General features: G+C 45.4%; 1 protein-coding gene across 1 annotated transcript in view; it reads right to left on the reverse strand.

The window, feature by feature from the left end:
• Positions 1–21,593, reverse strand: part of LOC121540346 (C3 and PZP-like alpha-2-macroglobulin domain-containing protein 8) — a 61,542-nt gene that overhangs the window by 23,030 nt on the left and 16,919 nt on the right. Inside the window, exons 7-27 of the mRNA XM_041849156.2 lie at positions 21,228–21,282; positions 21,013–21,126; positions 18,557–18,641; positions 18,309–18,417; positions 17,949–18,176; positions 17,634–17,804; positions 17,123–17,251; positions 15,898–16,090; positions 15,529–15,704; positions 14,216–14,365; positions 13,949–14,110; positions 13,716–13,858; positions 13,417–13,479; positions 12,377–12,608; positions 11,610–11,763; positions 10,610–10,749; positions 10,428–10,479; positions 9,995–10,293; positions 6,801–7,026; positions 6,321–6,497; positions 5,979–6,060 (exon numbers count right to left, since the gene is read on the reverse strand). Coding sequence (XP_041705090.1) covers positions 5,979–6,060; positions 6,321–6,497; positions 6,801–7,026; positions 9,995–10,293; positions 10,428–10,479; positions 10,610–10,749; positions 11,610–11,763; positions 12,377–12,608; positions 13,417–13,479; positions 13,716–13,858; positions 13,949–14,110; positions 14,216–14,365; positions 15,529–15,704; positions 15,898–16,090; positions 17,123–17,251; positions 17,634–17,804; positions 17,949–18,176; positions 18,309–18,417; positions 18,557–18,641; positions 21,013–21,126; positions 21,228–21,282 — 3,140 coding nt within the window. The remainder of the gene's footprint in view (positions 1–5,978; positions 6,061–6,320; positions 6,498–6,800; positions 7,027–9,994; positions 10,294–10,427; positions 10,480–10,609; positions 10,750–11,609; positions 11,764–12,376; positions 12,609–13,416; positions 13,480–13,715; positions 13,859–13,948; positions 14,111–14,215; positions 14,366–15,528; positions 15,705–15,897; positions 16,091–17,122; positions 17,252–17,633; positions 17,805–17,948; positions 18,177–18,308; positions 18,418–18,556; positions 18,642–21,012; positions 21,127–21,227; positions 21,283–21,593) is intronic.

Raw genomic sequence — 21,593 nt, forward strand, 5'->3', positions numbered from 1 at the left:
ATGGTTTAACACAACACAGTATTAGTTAGTTCTCTGCTATCTGTTCCACTTCATGCCAGCCTTAACATGTCCTGTCTGTATCTAACCAGGCACCACTAACAGGCCCAGAGTATGGAGCTTCCATTAGGCTGCATATTTACCCCAGGCCAGGGTATTAAGTAGGCTACAGGGATTGAAGGGGCGGTGGTGGTGGCGGGGTTTCTGCAGATTACACCAGCATGTGGCTCTCATTGGATCCAGACGGAGGCAGGTATGCGAGCGATGCCGGAAGAGGGGCTGCCAGGTCCGGTCCAGGGCCCACCACAGCACCCCCACCCCTGCAAAGGCATCTTGACATATCCCAACACCACCCCCCTTAACACACAGAGACACACACACAAACACTCACAATCACACACACAATCACAATCACACACACACAGAGCATCTGTATCTGCCTGAGAGGCAGGCAGGGGGTAGTGATGAGAACCAGCCCATCCTCATCCTTAGCTCTGTGTCCCAAGGTTCAACCCACAGAGACCAGAGCAAAGTAGGGCTAAAAGCCTTGGCATCACCCAGACCCGGTATTACCGGACAGAGCCTGTGTCATTATGTACAATCTTTTCATTAGGCCCTGTAATTTCCACTCAGATACATTTTTACAAGCTGGAATACATTAACACTGCATTAAGAGCACTGTTAACCTGCCCTTAAATGACCTGTGCTAATGATTAACTCTGGAGCCCAAATAAAAAGTGGGTTGTTCTGACATATAAACACCAAGCTGATGGATTAAAAAAGTGTTTGTTGCTACAGGTTTACATAAGGTTTAACATCTGGGTGCTGCCGTGTTGCCCATGGCTCCAGAACCAACGCCTACACTACTATAACCGTTACACTTCATATCTTCTTAATATCCTCTTTCCGCATACAGAGGTTTGAAGGGTTTTCATGCAAAAGTTTAATGGTATTACTAATTACACCGGAGCAGTAATTAAATTGCTTTGGACAAGACATGCCCAAGTTCCAGTTTGTAGGGCATGTCGAAAAGCACAACACTTTTTCCGTTAAAGGGCAATTCCACCACTTTTCAACCTCATTTTCATTACCTCCAGCACAATACCAGTGTATACATACACTGGGGGAAAAAAGTATTTAGTCAGCCACCAATTGTGCAAGTTCTCCCACTTAAAAAGATGAGAGAGGCCTGTAATTTTCATCATAGGTACACGTCAACTATGACAGACAAATTGAGATTTTTTTTCTCCAGAAAATCACATTGTAGGATTTTTAATGAATTTATTTGCAAATTATGGTGGAAAATAAGTATTTGGTCACCTACAAACAAGCAAGATTTCTGGCTCTCACAGACCTGTAACTTCTTCATTAAGAGGCTCCTCTGTCCTCCACTCGTTACCTGTATTAATGGCACCTGTTTGAACTTGTTATCAGTATAAAAGACACCTGTCCACAACCTCAAACAGTCACACTCCAAACTCCACTATGGCCAAGACCAAAGAGCTGTCAAAGGACACCAGAAACAAAATTGTAGACCTGCACCAGGCTGGGAAGACTGAATCTGCAATAGGTAAGCAGCTTGGTTTGAAGAAATCAACTGTGGGAGCAATTATTAGGAAATGGAAGACATACAAGACCACTGATAATCTCCCTCGATCTGGGGCTCCACGCAAGATCTCACCCCGTGGGGTCAAAATGATCACAAGAACGGTGAGCAAAAATCCCAGAACCACACGGGGGGACCTAGTGAATGACCTGCAGAGAGCTGGGACCAAAGTAACAAAGCCTACCATCAGTAACACACTACGCCGCCAGGGACTCAAATCCTGCAGTGCAAGACGTGTCCCCCTGCTTAAGCCAGTACATGTCCAGGCCCGTCTGAAGTTTGCTAGAGTGCATTTGAATGATCCAGAAGAGGATTGGGAGAATGTCATATGGTCAGATGAAACCAAAATATAACTTTTTGGTAAAAACTCAACTTGTCGTGTTTGGAGGACAAAGAATGCTGAGTTGCATCCAAAGAACACCATACCTACTGTGAAGCATGGGGGTGGAAACATCATGCTTTGGGGCTGTTTTTCTGCAAAGGGACCAGGACGACTGATCCGTGTAAAGGAAAGAATGAATGGGGCCATGTATCGTGAGATTTTGAGTGAAAACCTCCTTCCATCAGCAAGGGCATTGAAGATGAAACGTGGCTGGGTCTTTCAGCATGACAATGATCCCAAACACACCGCCCGGGCAACGAAGGAGTGGCTTCGTAAGAAGCATTCAAGGTCCTGGAGTGGCCTAGCCAGTCTCCAGATCTCAACCCCATAGAAAATCTTTGGAGGGAGTTGAAAGTCTGTGTTGCCCAGCGACAGCCCCAAAACATCACTGCTCTAGAGGAGATCTGCATGGAGGAATGGGCCAAAATACCAGCAACAGTGTGTGAAAACCTTGTGAAGACTTACAGAAAACGTTTGACCTGTGTCATTGCCAACAAAGGGTATATAACAAAGTATTGAGAAACTTTTGTTATTGACCAAATACTTATTTTCCACCATCATTTGCAAATAAATTCATAAAAAATCCTACAATGTGATTTTCTGGATTTTCTTTTCTCATTTTGTCTGTCATAGTTGACGTGTACCTATGGTGAAAATTACAGGCCTCTCTCATCTTTTTAAGTGGGAGAACTTGCACAATTGGTGGCTGACTAAATACTTTTTTCCCCCACTGTATGTGAAAATTGTGCATTTCTATGTTTTGTAGAAAAAAAGATAAAGTAAAAAGTTCTACACGATGACATTACATTTACATTTTAGTCATTTAGCAGACGCTCTTATCCAGAGCGACTTACAGGACCAATTAGGGTTAAGTGCCTTGCTCAAGGGCAGCAGTGCTTAATTTGTAAATTGGGAGGTGCCGGAACAAAAAGTGAGCGCGAGAGGGGGGTGACCTGGGATCTCTGAGCTACCGGAAAATCACCTTTATAGTAAAGCATTGCATGCATATCATCACATTTGCGTAGTGGTCTAGACTAGAGCAGAATTATTATTTTTTTTAATTGGGCCTTTTATAAATTAATTTCATGCATTTTACATGACTAGAGACTTTAGCAGAATCTTTTTTTATACCGCACAAATGATTGAAATGTCAGGCTACTTTGACACTGACAAACTGAGAATGTGAGATCATTAAAAACGACCTTGTCTTGAATCCATCAATAGCCTAGGCCTAGGTGTGTGGAGGAGACACACATATTGTACAATATGAGGAAGTCCTAAAAAAGCTTTCCAGTTTCACCTGACTCACATAATGATGCGCAGCTCACTCACCGGCGATGGTCGATGCGCTCGTGCCAAAAGCCTCTCTCTCATTTTAGTTTGTAAAAACAATGCTGTTCGCTCAATAGGCCTGTTTGGAAGTTGATAAAATATTTTTGCAGCCTACAGACAGATAAGTATTTTTGTTCAGCAGGAGCCATTTGCTTTCAAACCTGTGCTATCCCAAGATTGTATTTGAAATATTGCGAAAGGCCTGTTTTGGCTGAATGCTGTTCACTGACAGATTTGCCACGCGTTTCTGACTGTAGGCAATGCCTTGTAATTGGGCTACACACAATCCACAGCTAGGCAATACAACTTTTTTTGTTTTGTTTAAAGCTATTGATCCTCTGTGACTAAATTATAGGCCTAGTCCTGGTGTAGTATTCTGAATTATTTCATTTATTTCTGAACAGACGGCAGTTATTGTATAATTTATTTCAATTTATCAGAGGTGCTGCAGCACCACCAGCACCCTATGATTCTAAGGAAACAAATGATGAAGTACAACTCAGGAGAGATGATAGTTGCAGGCTCATGTCTATCAGAGCAGAGAGAGGGAAAGACATCATAGAAAGTTAATCTCATTCTGGTTCTGTGAGAGATAGGCTACAGGCACGCTTCTCTCTCGCACCACAGAAACAGCCACGAGTTGGTATCTAGGTTACCATGTTGTGCAAATCATAAACCCAAACTCAATCAATTCTTAAAATATAATATACGCAACTCGAATGAACTTTGATCGCTTTTATTCAGATTTTTACATTGCAAACGGTGAAAATTATGTTTCATGCCATGAGAGGTACCGGATCCTGAGCGGCTCAAATTAAGGACTGGCACAGACAGATTTTTCACCTAGTTGGCTAGGGGATTTGGACCAGAGACCTTTCGGTTACTGGCCCAATGCTCATATTCAGTAGGCTACCTGCCACCATCAAAAGTTTAAACATTTCACAAACAGTGCTTTTCAAACACTATGAGATTCGCAGTGACGTGGGGAGCAATAAAATACTCTCCCTCTGGCTAGAAATGCATTGCAGGTTTTAAAAAACACATTAAAAAAAACGTTGAATCCTCTGATGTCACAGAGAAGCATTTTTTAGGACCTTTATCTTTTTCACCACAGATCATTGAAATGCTACATTGCCACATATGTAGACAATGGTTTGGTGCTGGAGATAATGAATATGAGGTTGAAAAGTGGCGGAATTGCCCTTTAAGTGGCCTGGAGCCTAGCAAGCTCCTGTGTCTCCAGTGGTAGTGTAGGTGTGAGGAGGGAGGGGGTGTAATGTAGCCTACATACAGAGGTGGGGCCTCGCCCATGGGGCCAAAACAACCAGGGGCCATTCTGTGCTGTGTGCATTAACCCGCTTTAACAGCAAATAACTCACTGGAGCCACATGGCTGCCTGGGGGAACCAATTATGAGTTTGTGTTTGATTCTCCTGGGTATATTTAACCTACTGTTTCACCGTCTGAGCTATATTAAATATCATAATACCCACATCAACTAATAAATCACCCTAAAGGTATGCAAGCGGCCCGAATATGCAAGCGGAACATTGGAGCCTCTCATACACTCCATATTCACTATTCCAAATATTATGACATGGTGGTGGCCTCTTGCCTGCCTCCAGGGATGTATAAACATTAAATAAACACTCAGCGAGTATATCTCCGCCGAATTAAACACAGGGTTATGAGGGTATGAATGTTGACCATGTGTATACAAAGTTACTGATAAGAGCTTCATTGTTTCTGTCAATAACACGCAGGCCAGGGTAAGTGAAGATGCCGTATGCAGTTTTAATCTATGTACCATACGGAGTGAACTGACGTGGAATGTAATCCTAAGGGAAGAGAAGATGACTTACTGAGGGATGTAATCCTAAGGGAAGAGAAGATGACTTACTGAGGGATGTAATCCTAAGGGAAGAGAAGATGACTTACTGAGGGATGTAATTCTAAGGGAAGAGAAGATGACTTACTGAGGGATGTAATTCTAAGGGAAGAGTAGATGATTTACTGAGGGATGTAATCCTAAGGGAAGAGAAGATGACTTACTGAGGGATGTAATTCTAAGGGAAGAGTAGATGACTTACTGAGGGATGTAATTCTAAGGGAAGAGTAGATGACTTACTGGGGATGTAATCCTAAGGGAAGAGTAGATGACTTACTGAGGGATGTAATTCTAAGGGAAGAGTAGATGACTTACTGAGGGATGTAATTCTAAGGGAAGAGTAGATGACTTACTGAGGGATGTAATTCTAAGGGAAGAGTAGATGACATACTGAGAGATGTAATTCTAAGGGAAGAGTAGATGACTTACTGAGGGATGTAATTCTAAGGGAAGAGTAGATGACTTACTGAGGGATGTAATTCTAAGGGAAGAGTAGATGACTTACTGAGGGATGTAATCCTAAGGGAAGAGAAGATGACAGGTCCTGTGTAGCTCAGTTGGTAGAGCATGGCGTTTGCAACGCCAGGGTTGTGGGTTCGATTCCCACGTGGGTCCAGTATGAAAATATATGCACTCACTAACTGTAAGTCGCTCTGGATAAGAGCGTCTGCTAAATGACTAAAATGTAAATGACTTACTGAGGGATGTAATCCTAAGGGAAGACTAGATTACTTACTGAGGGATGTAATTCTAAGTGAAGAGTAGAGGACTTACCACATGCTCCCAGAGGAGTCCCTCTCTCCAAAGGCACTGTAGGATCCATCCTGGCGCTTATAGGTCAGTTGTCTCTGGTACCCTGGGAAGGTACAGGGGAGAGGGGATCAGTGGGTGGATGCTATCTAGACCAGGTGAATATCAAAGAAAGTCTACACTGTGGATTTAGAACTAAGTGGATAGTAATGGATTGATTTTGTATAGTGATCTTCACTATGGGTCACTTGAGATCTGATTCATAACTCAGAGCATGCATTGATTTCAATGGGAGACATGCAGGAAAATCTAAAGTATCTCAAGACAGTTCTCAAAGCCCTTGAACCATTTGAACCAGTGGTTTACCTTGCAGCAGGTAGTCTGTGGCCTCAGCCTCCACCTCAGGGCTGAGCTGCCTAGTCTTCTGCAGGTACTTGAGGACAAAGACGTTGGGGGCGAAGTGGATCATGTTCTGCTCCCCACAGCCGAAGGGCAGCCGTAGCAGCTTGTCCAGGTTGTTGAGGGTGGGGCCCATCACGTCCCCTGACATCACAAAACACAGCGCAGAAACAGATCAGCAACACTGCCTCACATAAAGGTTGTTTTATTGAGTTACAATCTCTTTTTCAAAACGGATTAGCTGCAGGATCAACAGTATTACAATAGACTATGACCATATCATCAAATATCATTTAGAGAGAAATTGGCGATGCATACTCTTATTAACCACATGGACAAGGTACTGTATGTCAAAGTGAATAGGATGTATACAGAGTGCGTGGGTGAAGAGGAGCAGCAGACCTTCAGATAATGAAAAAGAAGTGGAAGAGAAGTGTCCCTCCTCACCTATCATGGATGCGGTGGCGGTCTCAGAGCCAGGCACCACATTGTGAGGAACGCCTAGTGTAAAGGCCTCGTTGTGGTTTTCATCAGAGTCCTCCTTCCTCCAGATCTTAAACTCACCCACCGAGCCCCATCCCGTGGAGAAACCAATGTGACGCACCTGTCCAGGGAGGGGGCTGGACCACTGCAGGATCACCGACTCATTAGATGGCTGCAAGCCATGTCCGACCTATCAGAGATCGATATGAGAGGTTTTTGACTAGAGTAAATGGGTGAAGTTGTCCGTAACCACTGATACAGGGTCAGATGCCTTTCATTGACCTAATGGTTTCAATTACGATCAGAAGTAGGGTATGTGATTTGAGATCTGTGGCAACTCGAGTGCTGGTTAGAGAAATAGACCCAGCACTTTGTCGTTCTCATTTATAGTAGTTAAAACAATGAGCAGTGCTTAACATTTACATACATACATTTCAACAAACATTAATGACATCACACTTGCTCAGACTCACATTCCCACTGTATCCACACCCAATGTTGTTTTCAATGCTTGTAAGACTCTGCCCCATATGGCTTCAGACTGTATTATATATTATATTGTTTCTGTCTGTAGCCAGATTTTGTTCAATATTTAAATAATAAAGCATTTGATTCTTCCATGTACATTGAGGGAAAAAAGTATTTCATCCCCTGCTGATTTTGTACGTATGCCCACTGACAAAGACATGATCAGTCTATAATTTTAATGGTAGGTTTATTTGAACAGTGAGAGACAGAATAACAACAACAAAAATCCAGAAAAATGCATGTCAAACATTTTATAAATTGATTTGCATTTTAATGAGGGAAATAAGTATTTGACCCCTCTGCAAAACATGACTTAGTACTTGGTGGCAAAACCCTTGTTGGCAATCACAGAGGTCAGACGTTTCTTGTAGTTGGCCACCAGGTTTGCACACATCTCAGGAGGGATTTTGTTCCACTTCTCTTTGCAGATCTTCTCCAAGTCATTAAGGTTTCGAGGCTGATGTTTGGCAACTCGAACCTTCAGCTCCCTCCACAGATTTTCTATGGGATTAAGGTCTGGAGACTGGCTAGGCCACTCCAGGACCTTAATGTGCTTCTTCTTGAGCCACTCCTTTGTTGCCTTGGCTGTGTGTTTTGGGTCATTGTCATGCTGGAATACCCATCCACGACCCATTTTCAATGCCCTGGCTGAGGGAAGGAGGTTCTCACCCAAGACTTGACGGTACATGGCGCCGTCCATCGTCCCTTTGATGTGGTGAAGTTGTCCTGTCCCCTTAGCAGAAAAACGCCCCCAAAGCATAATGTTTCCACCTCCATGTTTGACGGTGGGGATGGTGTTCTTGGGGTCATAGGCAGCATTCCTCCTCCTCCAAACACGGCGAGTTGAGTTGATGCCAAAGAGCTCCATTTTGGTCTCATCTGACCACAACACTTTCACTCAGTTCTGTTCATTGGCAAACTTCAGACGGGCCTGTATATGTGCTTTCTTGACCAGGGGGACATTGTGGGCGCTGCAGGATTTCAGTCCTTCACGGCGTAGTGTGTTACCAATTGTTTTCTTGGTGACTATGGTCCCAGCTGCCTTGAGATCATTGACAAGATCTTCCCGTGTAGTTCTGGGCTGATTCTTCACCGTTCTCATGATCCATTGCATGGAGCCCCAGGCCGTTGGAGATTGACAGTTATTTTGTGTTTCTTCCATTTGCGAATAATCGCACCAACTGTTGTCACCTTCTCACCAAGCTGCTTGGCGATGGTCTTGTAGCCCATTCCAGCCTTGTGTAGGTCTACAATCTTGTCCCTGACATCCTTGGAGAGCTCTTTGGTCTTGGCCATTGTGGAGAGTTTGGAATCTGATTGATTGATTGCTTCTGTGGACAGGTGTCTTTTATACAGTTAACAAACTGAGATTAGGAGCACTCCCTTTAAGAGTGTGCTCCTAATCTCAGCTCATTACCTGTATAAAAGACACCTGGGAGCCAGAAATCTTTCTGATTGAGAGGGGGTCAAATACTTATTTCCCTCATTAAAATGCAAATCAATTTATAAAAATTTTGACATGCGTTTTTCTGGATTTTGTTGTTGTTATTCTGTCTCTCATTTTTCAAATAAACCTACCATTAAAATTATAGACTGATCAATTCATGTCAGTGGGCAAACGAGCAGGGGATCAAATACTTTTTTCCCTCACTGTATATGTTAAGTTGTCTATTGTTTTTTTCTATGTATATATTTTGTTTATTGTCAAAAAAAGTAAAATAAAAGATTACAAAAAAAATTAAGAATGTGCCTTGGGTTTTGCCAGGTTCCAATAAAAGCCTGATACGATATAAATGTGGTCCTGAATTTCACACTGATCAGAAGACTGATCTAATGAGAAAATGGTCGAAAAAGGTGTTCGCTCATGCTGTACAGAGGAAGACCTTGTGACTTACAGTCAATAGGAAAATACTAGAACACAATACGATTCTACTTAAAGAGCTGTTTGGGTTGATTTTGCATGTAGAAATCCGAGGCACACATAAAGTCCATTACCAAGAGTTGGCAAGAGCAGTCTTCATCACATTTTTTCAACATCCACTCGATCCGTGGTTGCAAATGAACAGATTTCCCCCTGGGTATTTCTAGGCATTTTGTAATCACATTAAACCAAAGACCATGCAGAGCTAAACATGGCTCATCAAACCTAAATGCAATCAGTCACTAGAAAAATAAATGAATCTTATTGGGCCATACTGGGTTCTAGAGCAGGCTTTTAATTGCTCCCTTTGGTGAATGGTGCGAGGCTAATGCAGGGTTCAGGCCTGTGTGCCAGGCAGCGCCATGCGGACGCCACGGATCACTGAGTGTCCTCGCTGACATCAGCCAGTTAAGCGTGACCTCACAGGCATGTCATTAAAAGTGGCGCCAGTCCTCTTGACTACACAGCCCCTGTGCCTGCCCAGTCTAATGCTCCCTGTTTAACTCTCAGTCACTACCCCAACTCACTACTATACTCTACCTCATGCCCTGACTGACTGACTGACTTATTGACTGTGGCTCTATGTTGAAGATGCCACAGTGGATCTGTATAGGATTCATAAGACGACACAAATCCCAGAACTCATTATGTAGAATAGATGCTCCAAAACCCAAAAGAGAACTAGGTATGCCCATCCTCCTCCTCTTACCTGTACCACACCACCCTTCCAGCTGACCCAGAAACTGCGGAACTCATCCCAGGAGAGGATGCCCGGAGTGGGGGCGCTGACCACTGGCTCGCCCATCTTGCCCAGGGAGATCCAGGAGCCAGTGTTCTGTCTGCCCCCCAGCACAATCTCCAGCATCTCAGCACTGTCATGGGGACTGGGTGAAAGGGCAAAGTGGGCGTCGTTGTGGGTCTTCACTGCCACCTCAAAGTGGGTCATCTTGGCCGGCTTCTTCACGTACTGGTACTCATACTTGTTGGGTGTAGAGATGTGGATCCGCTCTGAAAATGGAAATGTCAGATTAAGGAAAATAAATCAGACTGTATTGAGGCAGACCGGTATTAGGTAACACTCAAAATGTATTTGCTCTTATACCTGTGCAGTACTATAATACAACATATAAGTATATACTGACCGTTGGGGCAGAAGAAGACACTGTAGGTGTAATGTCTGGGCAGGCCCTCTGGCTGTAGGGGGGAGAAAGAGAGAAACATGTTAGAGCTGACATCACTCTACTAATGACAGTACAAAATACAGCAAGCATCTGCTCCCCATCTCAGCTCTCTCCCTAGGCAGTCTCTCTCCCATTTCTCATACCTCCACCAGGACACTCCTCCGGACATAGTCAAGGCCAGTGGGGGTCCTCCGATCCTCTAGGTCATCTGTGTTTTTGCCTGTTTTCATTGACTGGAGTCCATCTGAGCAGCAGCCCGGTTCACTATATGCAATGGCCCGCGCTATGGCAGAAAAAACAGAGATACACTTCACTTCACCATATATCAGCATTGTTTTTATTTGCTTGTAAGTTCCCATTAAGCAGGACTTTTATTTAATAGATTTCAAGTACAAACTCACTGTATAAAATACATTGAACAAGCAGCAACCTAGAGAGTATACTGTTAAGAATGCTATTTCAAGAATATGTTTTTTAAAGTACATATAAAACCACCAATAGTTCTGTAAACACACATCACATCTATCAACAACACAATCTCACGCTGCACAACACAAAACATGTTTGTCAAAGAACATGTAGTTCCCTTTGCAGAGGAGTACATTGGAGTCGTGGCTGTGAGCCAATGTGTTCTCTTTGTGTGTGTGTAGTGAGAGGGAAAGACTAGGGGCCAGGGGACATAGCCGCGGGGGGCCCATTGACCGCCAGTGACCTGAAAACTCATCAACATGCCACTGAGTGTCAGTGCAAGGCCCCGGCTGCTCCCCTGCTGGTGGCCCACTTTGTTCCCAGATGTACTTTTGAGGGGACTGTTTGTATCGCTGGATGACCAGATCACATACGCATCAGGTCTTTTAGCAGCATGGAACCTCTTGGACATACAGTACAGACTATAAAGGCCTCATGGACTTAGGGACGGCTGGATAGGAGAGCCAAAAAGCAGATGCTACTCCTACACCATGGAACAACAGGGCAGTGTACCATACCAACCTGCAATATCCTAGAATTAAAAACCAAAACTTCAAGAGCTATTAGCAATACGCCTAAAACATCAGAAAACGTTGAGGATTTCAGGAACTTTAAGAACTATGAGACAACTTGGAACTCTTCCCCGGGGGTTCCCCAGTAACTAGCTGGAATAACCTGTGATGTTGGCAGCACCCAGCTCAGTGAAGGACAACACTATGGATGTGGGTGTGGCTTCTCCAGGAGCCACACACTTCTTTCTGGTCAGGTGATGCTTTCCAGGGTGGCCCACAAACTTGATGCCTTTGGGAACGGTGACTTTGACATGGACCTGAGTAAGACCGAGAGAGAGAGAGACATACACACACACAAACACACACGAAGGTCCTGTGTTAACACAACAGAGATGGATTTCTTCTGACAGGACATGATTACATCATATCTGCTCTGCACTCCGTTCTTTCATGCAGTGTGACCTCCTCAAAGCTCTTAAAGGATTTTGGGGAATTTCTGAATCACATTGCACATTTTCCATGCAGACTGACTCATTGCTCTCAGGCTCCCTGAAGGATTAAGTTCTACTCATTGTCCAATTTTCACAGAGGACTTGGTAATGCAGTCAGATCGTTTCACTGTTCTTTATCCACACGCCACAAGTCGTAAATAACTTTCCAGGAAATATAAGAATCACATGTTCAGGCAGACATCAAAGGGAGGGCTCCATTGGCCTGCATAATCACCTAACATGACATTAAAGCGCAGCACGCACAGCCCTTTAACAGGCTCATCTGCCAACACCATGATGTCATCTCTGTTAACTGGAGGATGGACACACTTATGGTCATGTTAGGACTGGATTGCTCTGCTCCGAGCGTAAATATTTATATTTGATTGTCATGGTTTAGAATTGCTCCCCCTGTCCGCCCCTTTCCTCACCCCCTCACCTCTGTGCAGCTAGACAGGTAGTTGTAAACGGTCAGCGGTACTTTGGTCTGCTCCCCACGTATCACACTGTAGGGGAGGGTGAAGTCTACGAAGAAGGGCTTGAAGGTACGAAGCTCCACCCTCTTGGCAAGGCCCAACCCCTTCTCCTCTGACAAGCCAATGGCCTCCGTCACCCAGGTGGTAATGGAGTCTGGAACGTCCAATAGCAACTCAGCTTCCCCAGTGACATCACTGTCAAAATAGATTTTGTGGAAAAACTGAAACACAGAAGCTAATGCACGATTCCAACAAAGCAATGTTCTCTAACCATGACCCCATAGTAAATAGTGTTTCAGACCAATGTTTGGAACAAGAACATTATGGGATGAATGGGATTGATCTAATTCAGTATGTGTCTTATTAGGGGAACAGCTGTAACTAAGTAATATTCTGCCCATAGCACTACATAGGTTTAAACACAGGCAGGTAGGTGTTCGGTATAGATGGGTGAGATCATTGTTGGCTACTCGTTCTGACGTTGGTTTTGGCCGGCTTCACAGAGCATAATAAACGTTTTCGGAAATTACTAACGCCCTTCCTTTTGATGAAAGTCACCCAAAAACTACTTTGATACACTCAATAAGTGAAATCAAAGCTTTGGATTGAATAGGAAATTAGGCAGAACACAACTCTGCCCAAAGGAATCAAGCATATGGAAACATATGGCCAGTTAATTTATATTGGCTGGAAATGAATGGAAGGAGCTGTTGAGAAAGCCGGTGCGTGTTCCAAGACAACCCTGCTTAAATGAGCCACATTCACACCCACTGGGAGAAAATGCTGGACAGTCAACGAGTGGTGAAATATCCCCCTCTCAAATATGTGCTCCCTTATCCCTCCTACCCCACCCACTCCTCCATCTTCCATGCTTACAGATCTGGAACGCCACCAAATCCCCACAATCTGATGCAGCTGAGACCATCTCCACCCACTCACTCAAACACACACACACACACACACAACGCGAAAACACACACAGATGATGTAGGTATTCCAGTACCTGACATTGACGCAGTGCCACACCCACGTCTCCGGGAAGAATGTCCGTCTGCGCTTCTCTGCTCTGCAACCAAAACACAACACAACCTGACATCAATAAAGGCCTTCCATTATGGATCTGGATGCAATAACCCGTAATTGGACAATGGATTGTCTCTAAATCCTTGCTGACATTTGTTAAGGCATACCATGTGTATAATGTTTATCTCGAGGATGAAAGTTATAGGTCCATTTCAGATACTAGTGGGGCACAGTGGCTAGCTTCAGTGGGCAGAAACCTGGCTCTGTGCCTGTAGCTACCTGGGCATGGTGCGAGAGTGCATGGCTGCCACCAGTGTGGATGTGTGAGGCTGGAAGGCAGGAACGGCCTCGTCCGTGTACATCCCTCCCCTCTGTCTGTGGTTCAGGCTCACCATGTCAGTCATCACCACCAGCCCAGTCTCCTGTTACACAGACACACATTGTAAAACGATCTACACTGAAGATCTTATGCCACGTCAGGTGATTGATTGGTGACGGAGTATTGTCCTCACCGTGAAGGCGAAGCGGGCATCTTTAGTGATGTCCCAGTGCCATGGGAACACTGAAGAACGCCTCCGTCGCCTAGACGACAGCCCCGGCCACCAGAAATGCCCGTCGTCTTTGGGGACTCCGAAGGCATCGGACACGTCAAATTCAGCCAGTTCTTTAAACACCTACAGAACGAACAGTGGACATGGATGGCTTACATTCATTTCCTGTCCGAATATAGATTAGTGGTACTATAGATTAGAAACAAGGTAAGATGGAGGGAGACAGACCTTGTCTGGACTGAGTTGGAAGTCTGGCTTGAGAAGATAGAGGCTCTTGTCCACGGTGGCGACACACACGCAGGAGCCCTTCTCACCACTGACACGCAGACTGATAGGGTCACCTGGCATCGACTCATTGGTGGACAGAGAGACAGACACCTACAGAAAATAGGTGACACAGAAAATATACAGATCAAGTTACAAGTTTTAATGTCACATGCACAAGTACAGTGAAATGCCGTTATTGCAAACTCAAACTCAAGATGAATCAGGTTTGATTGGGGACATCATCCACAGAGCCTTTCAACTGAACTGTGAGCGCTCCTGTGAGAACCGTAGCTGAAGCCATGATGTATTTATGGTCAGGAGTCAACAGTTAAACGCAGGGCCTGAAGACAGAACAGCCCTAAACTTTCACACCCCAAACCGGTTTTCACACACAAGCCCAATTTAGCCCTGTTAATGTGTTCCACTGGCCTCCTTTTTTCAGCTCCAAACCTAACCCCTCATCATCCTGCCTGTCATGGCCCCACTCAGCTCCACACACACACACACACACACACACACACACACACACACACACACACACACACACACACACACACACACACACACACACACACACACAGTCTCTGTCTCATCATGTCCATGCAGGTAGCCACACACACAACTACCTCCCCCTACCTCACTGATTGCATTCCAGGAAGCAGTAAAAACTCCAGGGAAGGACTTAACACACCCCGCCTAATGCAGCCAGCAACTGGGGAGCTCATGGGCCAACCCAGCTGGTTGTTTACAGGGACTCACTGGCACTGGGGATCCCACTGTAGTATAGCATGGGACTTCAGTCAACTATGGTACTCAAGTCAACTGGAAGCCTGCACAAGAATCATCCCAAACTGAACGTGGTCTGGTTGCCAGTGTGTTTCTGCTTTAGCCAACTCCTTTGTTGTCTGGCATGAGTTGGGGTTAGGGTTAGGCAGACTGGCAACCATGATAGACCTACCTATCATTCTGACAGGGACTGTGTGTACAGGGAGGACTGTGTGTACAGGGAGGACTGTGTGTACAGGGAGGACTGTGTGTACAGGGTGGACTGTGTGTACAGGGTGGACTGGGTGTACAGGGAGGACTGGGTGTACAGGGAGGACTGGGTGTACAGGGAGGACTGGGTGTACAGGGAGGAATGTGTGTACAGGGAGGACTAGGTGTACAGGTAGGACTGGGTGTACAGGCAGGACTGTGTGTACAGGCAGGAGTGTGTGCAGTGCACAGTGAGGGATGCAAGGACTCAGAGAGACGTGGAGGTCTTGTTACGGTACCTGGTTCTCAAAGCTGGGCTGTACAGGGATCTGTAGACTGTCAGTGACGCCCTCTCTGTTCTCCCTCACGTAGTAGACCAGGAGGCGGCTGAGGGGCGCCATGGCGTGGGTCACCGGGAAACGCAGCACCGACATACAGCTGTCTGTCTCGTCCTGTGGGGAGGAGGCTGCCGGATCTGGAGAGGCGTGGGAAGAGACAGAGAGGGGTGATTCAGAGCCATATATGTACAGAGTTTGACAAACTATCCTCTATGTTTTCTTAGCAGAATGTATTGGACATTTGGTGCAAACATGGTGCCAATTGGTCAAAATTCTCTGCTCTTCATTATGGAACAAAATAGACTTCTCATCTGGGACTCTAATACTGACCAGAGCCACTGGGCGGCTGGGTTGTGTGGACGTTCTTGTCGAATGTGACCGCTGCCCTCTTGCTTCTGTGGGCTGTAGCGTTGGGCTGCTGCTGGCCAGACTGGACGATGTTCCCTCTGGAGGCAATCTCATAGTGGAGGGTGAAGTTACAGGGACAGGTGGACTTCAAAGTGACCTCAGCCTCCTCACCGATCTAAACACACAGACAAACACACCATTCAGAATAAACCTTTACTCTATGGACATCATAATGATTATAATAGTATAAGTAGTACTCTGTTATTACTCTTTACATACAATCCATATATGATATGTGTCCCATGTTTCAATGATGGTGTTGGAGACCTGATTATGTATAATGCTAGTAAAGTGGATGGTAAAGTAATGATAGTAGAGTGGGGTAAAGTGGATGGTAAAGTAATGATAGTAGAGTGGGGTAGGTAAAGTGGATGGTAAAGTAATGATAGTAGAGTAATGATAGTAGAGTAATGATAGTAGAGTGGGGTAAAGTGGATGGTAAAGTAATGATAGTAGAGTAATGATAGCAGAGTGAGTGGAGTGGATAGTAAAGTAATGATAGTAGAGTGAATAGTAAAGTAATGATAGTAGAGTGGATAGTAAAGTAATGATAGTAGAGTGGATAGTAAAGTAATGATAGTAGAGTGGATAGTAAAGTAATGGTAGCAGAGTGGATAGTAAAGTAATGATAGTAGAGTGGATAGTAAAGTAATGATAGCAGAGTGGATAGTAAAGTAATGATAGTAGAGTGGATAGTAAAGTAATGATAGTAGAGTGGATAGTAAAGTAATGATAGCAGAGTGGATAGTAAAGTAATGATAGCAGAGTGGATAGTAAAGTAATGATAGTAGAGTGGATAGTAAAGTAATGATAGTAGAGTGGATAGTAAAGTAATGATAGTAGAGTGGATAGTAAAGTAATGATAGCAGAGTGGATAGTAAAGTAATGATAGCAGAGTGGATAGTAAAGTAATGATAGTAGAGTGGATAGTAAAGTAATGATAGTAGAGTGGATAGTAAAGTAATGATAGCAGAGTGGATAGTAAAGTAATGATAGTATAGTGGATAGTAAAGTAATGATAACAGAGTGGATAGTAAAGTAATGATAGTAGAGTGGATAGTAAAGTAATGATAGTAGAGTGGATAGTAAAGTAATGATAGCAGAGTGGATAGTAAAGTAATGATAGCAGAGTGAGTGGAGTGCCTACCTTGAGAGGAGCACTGAGGCTCTGGATCTGGATGTGACACTTGCTGGGGGAGTACCAGCTGCTGATGGACAGGTAGCTGGGGAGGTACTGGTCTCCAGCCGGACGGCCATCTATGGCTGTCACCTTGGTCTGGGGCACAACACCACAGGATTTAACCCACCAATACACTCCACTCTCTGGACTACGACATCAAGCTAAATCCTATCAAGCAAAATCCTGATAGCGCCTAACAGCCTCAGCCCACTAAGCTTATCTGATAAATTGTTCAACTTTGTTGACTAGCACCCATTTACAAACATTTTAATGGTTATTTATTTTGCCAAGTGCAAGGACCTTTTACTGTATCTTCATTTCACAAAGCTCTATTCTCGCAAACCATAACCAACTCTCCAGCTAGCTAGCTGGCTGGCTCGGTTTTATGAATAGCTCTTATGAGAAGCTAACTAAGCCCTAACCATGTTCATTTACACCTCTCTCTCGCTCTAACTCTCCACCTCCACGGCCTACTGACCTCCAGCCAGACGTATTGGGCAGCAGTGGGGATGGAGGGGATCTCGAACGTGGCCTGGCCGTCCCTGGACGTCAGTTCGCTGGTGTACACATTGTCCTTAGGGGTCAGCTCCGCCTTCACACGCACCCGCACCCCATCCGCTGGGCTACCATCAGGATAGGTTACCTCTACCTGGTGGACAGAAAGACAGGGGGGACAGACAGTCAAGTCTCTCGCATGGAGACGCATAAGTGAACCCAAGTCTTGTACAGTCCAGCTTCCCTTGATAGAGGCCATGTGAAGTCAGTGGTATGAATACCTTTGGCTGTCTCTTACCTTTCCCTTGTATGGCAGACCAGGCTTGAACTGTTTACGAGTGTCCTTTGAGTATTTTATGTCGATACGCTGCTTGTGAACTGGGGTGGAATCATCGAACATGGTCTGCCGCCCTCCGTCCACGCTGGTCACTGACACCCACATGCTCACCGTGCCCCGGAAGTGATCAGCCACGTCCAGGGGCATCATGTCTTTGACACACAGGCTGAAGGTCGCTGAGCCTTTGATCTAATCATAGGGGAGGAAACAGACAGACTTCAATATCTGAATTTAATCCTAAAAGGGGGAAACTCAGCAGATTTGAATGTGATTCCATTTTCCTGTTTCAGATTCTTCAACACTACAGCTGGGTTGACTCACCTCCATGGTCTTGACCACAGGATGGCCCACCTCATGTCGGTAGTACCCAACTCCATTCACAGTCATGTTCAGTGTCATCTTCCCGGTCACTGGCTTCCCAAAGGTATACCTAAAGACAGAAAAGTAGTTTGTGTTCAAACAGGAGTAGAGGTGCTACTTTGCCTCTCTAATGCTCAAAGAACAGTATGTGTTAGGGCATCACATTGACCATGTTAGGATGAGGTGAATGCTGTGAGTCAGTCACTCACCTGGCCTTCACAGTGGCCTGTTCACATGTGTTGAGGTCCCGGATGTACCGTGGAGGGTCTATCACCAGCTCAAACTTGGGCATCACTGTGTGGAGTAGAGGGAGAGGTAGACGATTCTGTGCTTCCAACTTTGTGGCAACAGTTTGGGGAAGGCCCTTTCCTGTTTCAACATGACAATGCCCCCATGCACAAAGTGAGGTCCATACAGAAATGGTTTGTCGAGATCGGTGTGGAAGAACTTGACTGGCATGCACAGAGCCCTGACCTCAACCCCATCAAACACCTTTGGGATTAATTGGAACGCCGACTGCGAGCCAGGCCTAATCGCCCAACATCAGTGCCCGACCTCACTTATGCTCGTGGCTGAATGGAAGCAAGTCCCCGCAGCAATGTTCCAACATCTAGTGGAAAGCCTTCCCAGAAGAGTGGAGGCTGTTATAGCAGCAAAGGGGGGGCCAACTCCATATTAATGCCCATGATTTTGGACAAGCAGGTGTCCACATACTTTTGGTCATGTAGTGCACCTTCTATGCTCACTTCGAGGAAAGTAAAACTGAACTATGCATGAGAGCACTAGCTGTTCCAGACGACTGTGTGATCATGCTCTCCGTAGCCGATGTGACTAAGACCTTTAAACAGGTCAACATTCACAAGGCCGCAGGGCGGCAGACGGATTACCAAGATGCGTACTCAGAACATGCGCTGACCAGCTGGCAAGTGTCTTCACTGACATTTTCAACCTCTCCCTGACCCAGTCTGTAATACCTACATGTTTCAAGCAGACCATCATAGTCCCTGTACCCAAGAACGCCAAGGTAACCTGTCTAAATGACTATCGCCCCGTAGCACTCACATCTGTAGCCATGAAATGCTTTAAAAGTTGCAGATCAACACCATCATCCCAGACACCCTGGACCCACTCCAATTCGCATAACACCCCAACAGACCCACAGATGTCACAATCTCTATTGTACTCCACTTTTCCACCTGGACAAAAGGAACACCTGCGTGAGAATGCTGTTCATTAACTACAGCTCAGCGTTCAACACCATAGCGCCCTCCAAGCTCATCACTAAGCTAAAGACCCTGGGATTAAACACCTCCTTCTGCAACTGGATCCTGGACTTCCTGACGGGTCGGTGGCGAGGGTAGGCAACAACACATCCACCACGCTGACCCTCAACATGTGGGCCGCTCGGGGGTGCATGCTTAGTCCCTTCCTGTACTCCCTGTTCACCCATGACTTCGTTGCCGCGCACGACCAACACCATCATTAAGTTTGCCAATGACACGACGGTGGTAGGCCTGATCACCGACAACAATGAGACAGCCTACAGGGAGGAGGTCAGAGACCTGGCAGTGTGGTGCCAGGACAAGAACCTCTCCCTCAACGTCAGCAAGACAAAGGGGCTGATCATGGACTACAGGAAACCAAGGGCCGAGCACGCCCCCATTCACATCGACAGGGCTGTAGTGGAGCGGGTCGAGAGCTTCAAGTTCCTCAGTGTCTACATCTCTAAGGACCTATCATTGGCCAAACACACCAACACAGTTGTGAAGAGGGCACGACAACACCTCTTCCCCCTGAGGAGGCAGAAAATATTTGGTATGGGCCCTCAGATTCTCAAAAGGTTCTACAGCTGCAACATTGAGAGCATCTTGACTGGCTGCATCACCGCTTATGTATGGTAACTGCTTGGCATCTGACCGCAAGGCGTTACAGAGGGTAGTGCATACGGCCCAGTACATCACTGGGGCCGAGCTCCCAGACATCCACCTCTATAGCAGGCGGTGTCAGAGGAAGGCCCTAAAAATTGTCAAAGACTTCAGCCATCCAAGCCATAGACTGTTCTCTCTGCTACCACACGGCAAGCGGTACCGGAGCTCCAAGTCTGGGACCAAAAGGCTCCTGAACAGCCTCTACCCCCAAGCCGTAAGACTGCTGAACAGTTAATCAAATGGCTACCCGGACTATTTGCATTGGGTACTGTCATTCTCACTGGACACTACCCACACTCACTGGACTCTACCCACACACATTCTACACTGACACTCCAACACACACACACACTACATACGCTCACACACACAAAACACACACATGCATATTGACGCCACACACACACTCACACATAGATACACGCTGCTGCTGCTATTCTGTTTATTATCTATCCTGATTGCCTAGTCACTTTTACCCCTACCTACATGTACATATTACCTCAACTACCTCGTACCTCTACACATTGACTCAGTACTGGTACTCCTTGTATACAGCGTCGCTATTGTTATTTTATTCTGTTACTATTTCCTTTTTTCTCTTGTTATTTGCGAGAGAAAAAAATACGCATACTTTTAAACTCTGAATTGTTGGGAAAGAGTCTACACCTGTTGTATTCGGCGCATGCGACAAATAAAATGTTGTTTGATTTGATCAATGGTAGCAAGTAGCAACTCACCATACTTCTGCACTTCAAATGACTTGTTGTAGGTGTGCCCCTGCATCTCTACAAAGATGAACCACTCTCCAAATACGGGCTGGTCTGAGAGAGGGAAACTCATGTTGACGACCCCTGAGGAGAGAAGCAGTGGTCAAAAAATGATCAACGCCACATGAGCTACAGCAGTCACTACACAGTAGGTGATGATAATGATAACATAGGGAGTTTCTCACCACAGCAGAGGGGTTTAAGCCCTTTCCACTGGACCATCCGAGATCCTCTTGGGTCCTGCAATCCAAAGTATGAATACACAGTTGATCAAGAGATTCTACTTTCATCAAAACACGCATCACTCTGTTTCTCCCGACATGAAAGCTGTGAACTTACATAAGTACTCATGAGTGAAGTTATGTAAGGGTTGTGCAAATAAATAAATAAATATATTGGGGGTAACCCCTGCGTGATGTCTAGACTCCATATCCTACAGTAAGCTACTTCTTACATACACTGACCTGGCTCTGACTCAAGGGGAAAGACTAACACTAATGTCTGTCAATCAGTTAATTACAGCCACTCTCATAGACACTTCCCTGACCAAG

This window comes from Coregonus clupeaformis, unplaced genomic scaffold (assembly GCF_020615455.1).
Source record: "Coregonus clupeaformis isolate EN_2021a unplaced genomic scaffold, ASM2061545v1 scaf0068, whole genome shotgun sequence".
Taxonomy (NCBI): domain Eukaryota; kingdom Metazoa; phylum Chordata; class Actinopteri; order Salmoniformes; family Salmonidae; genus Coregonus; species Coregonus clupeaformis.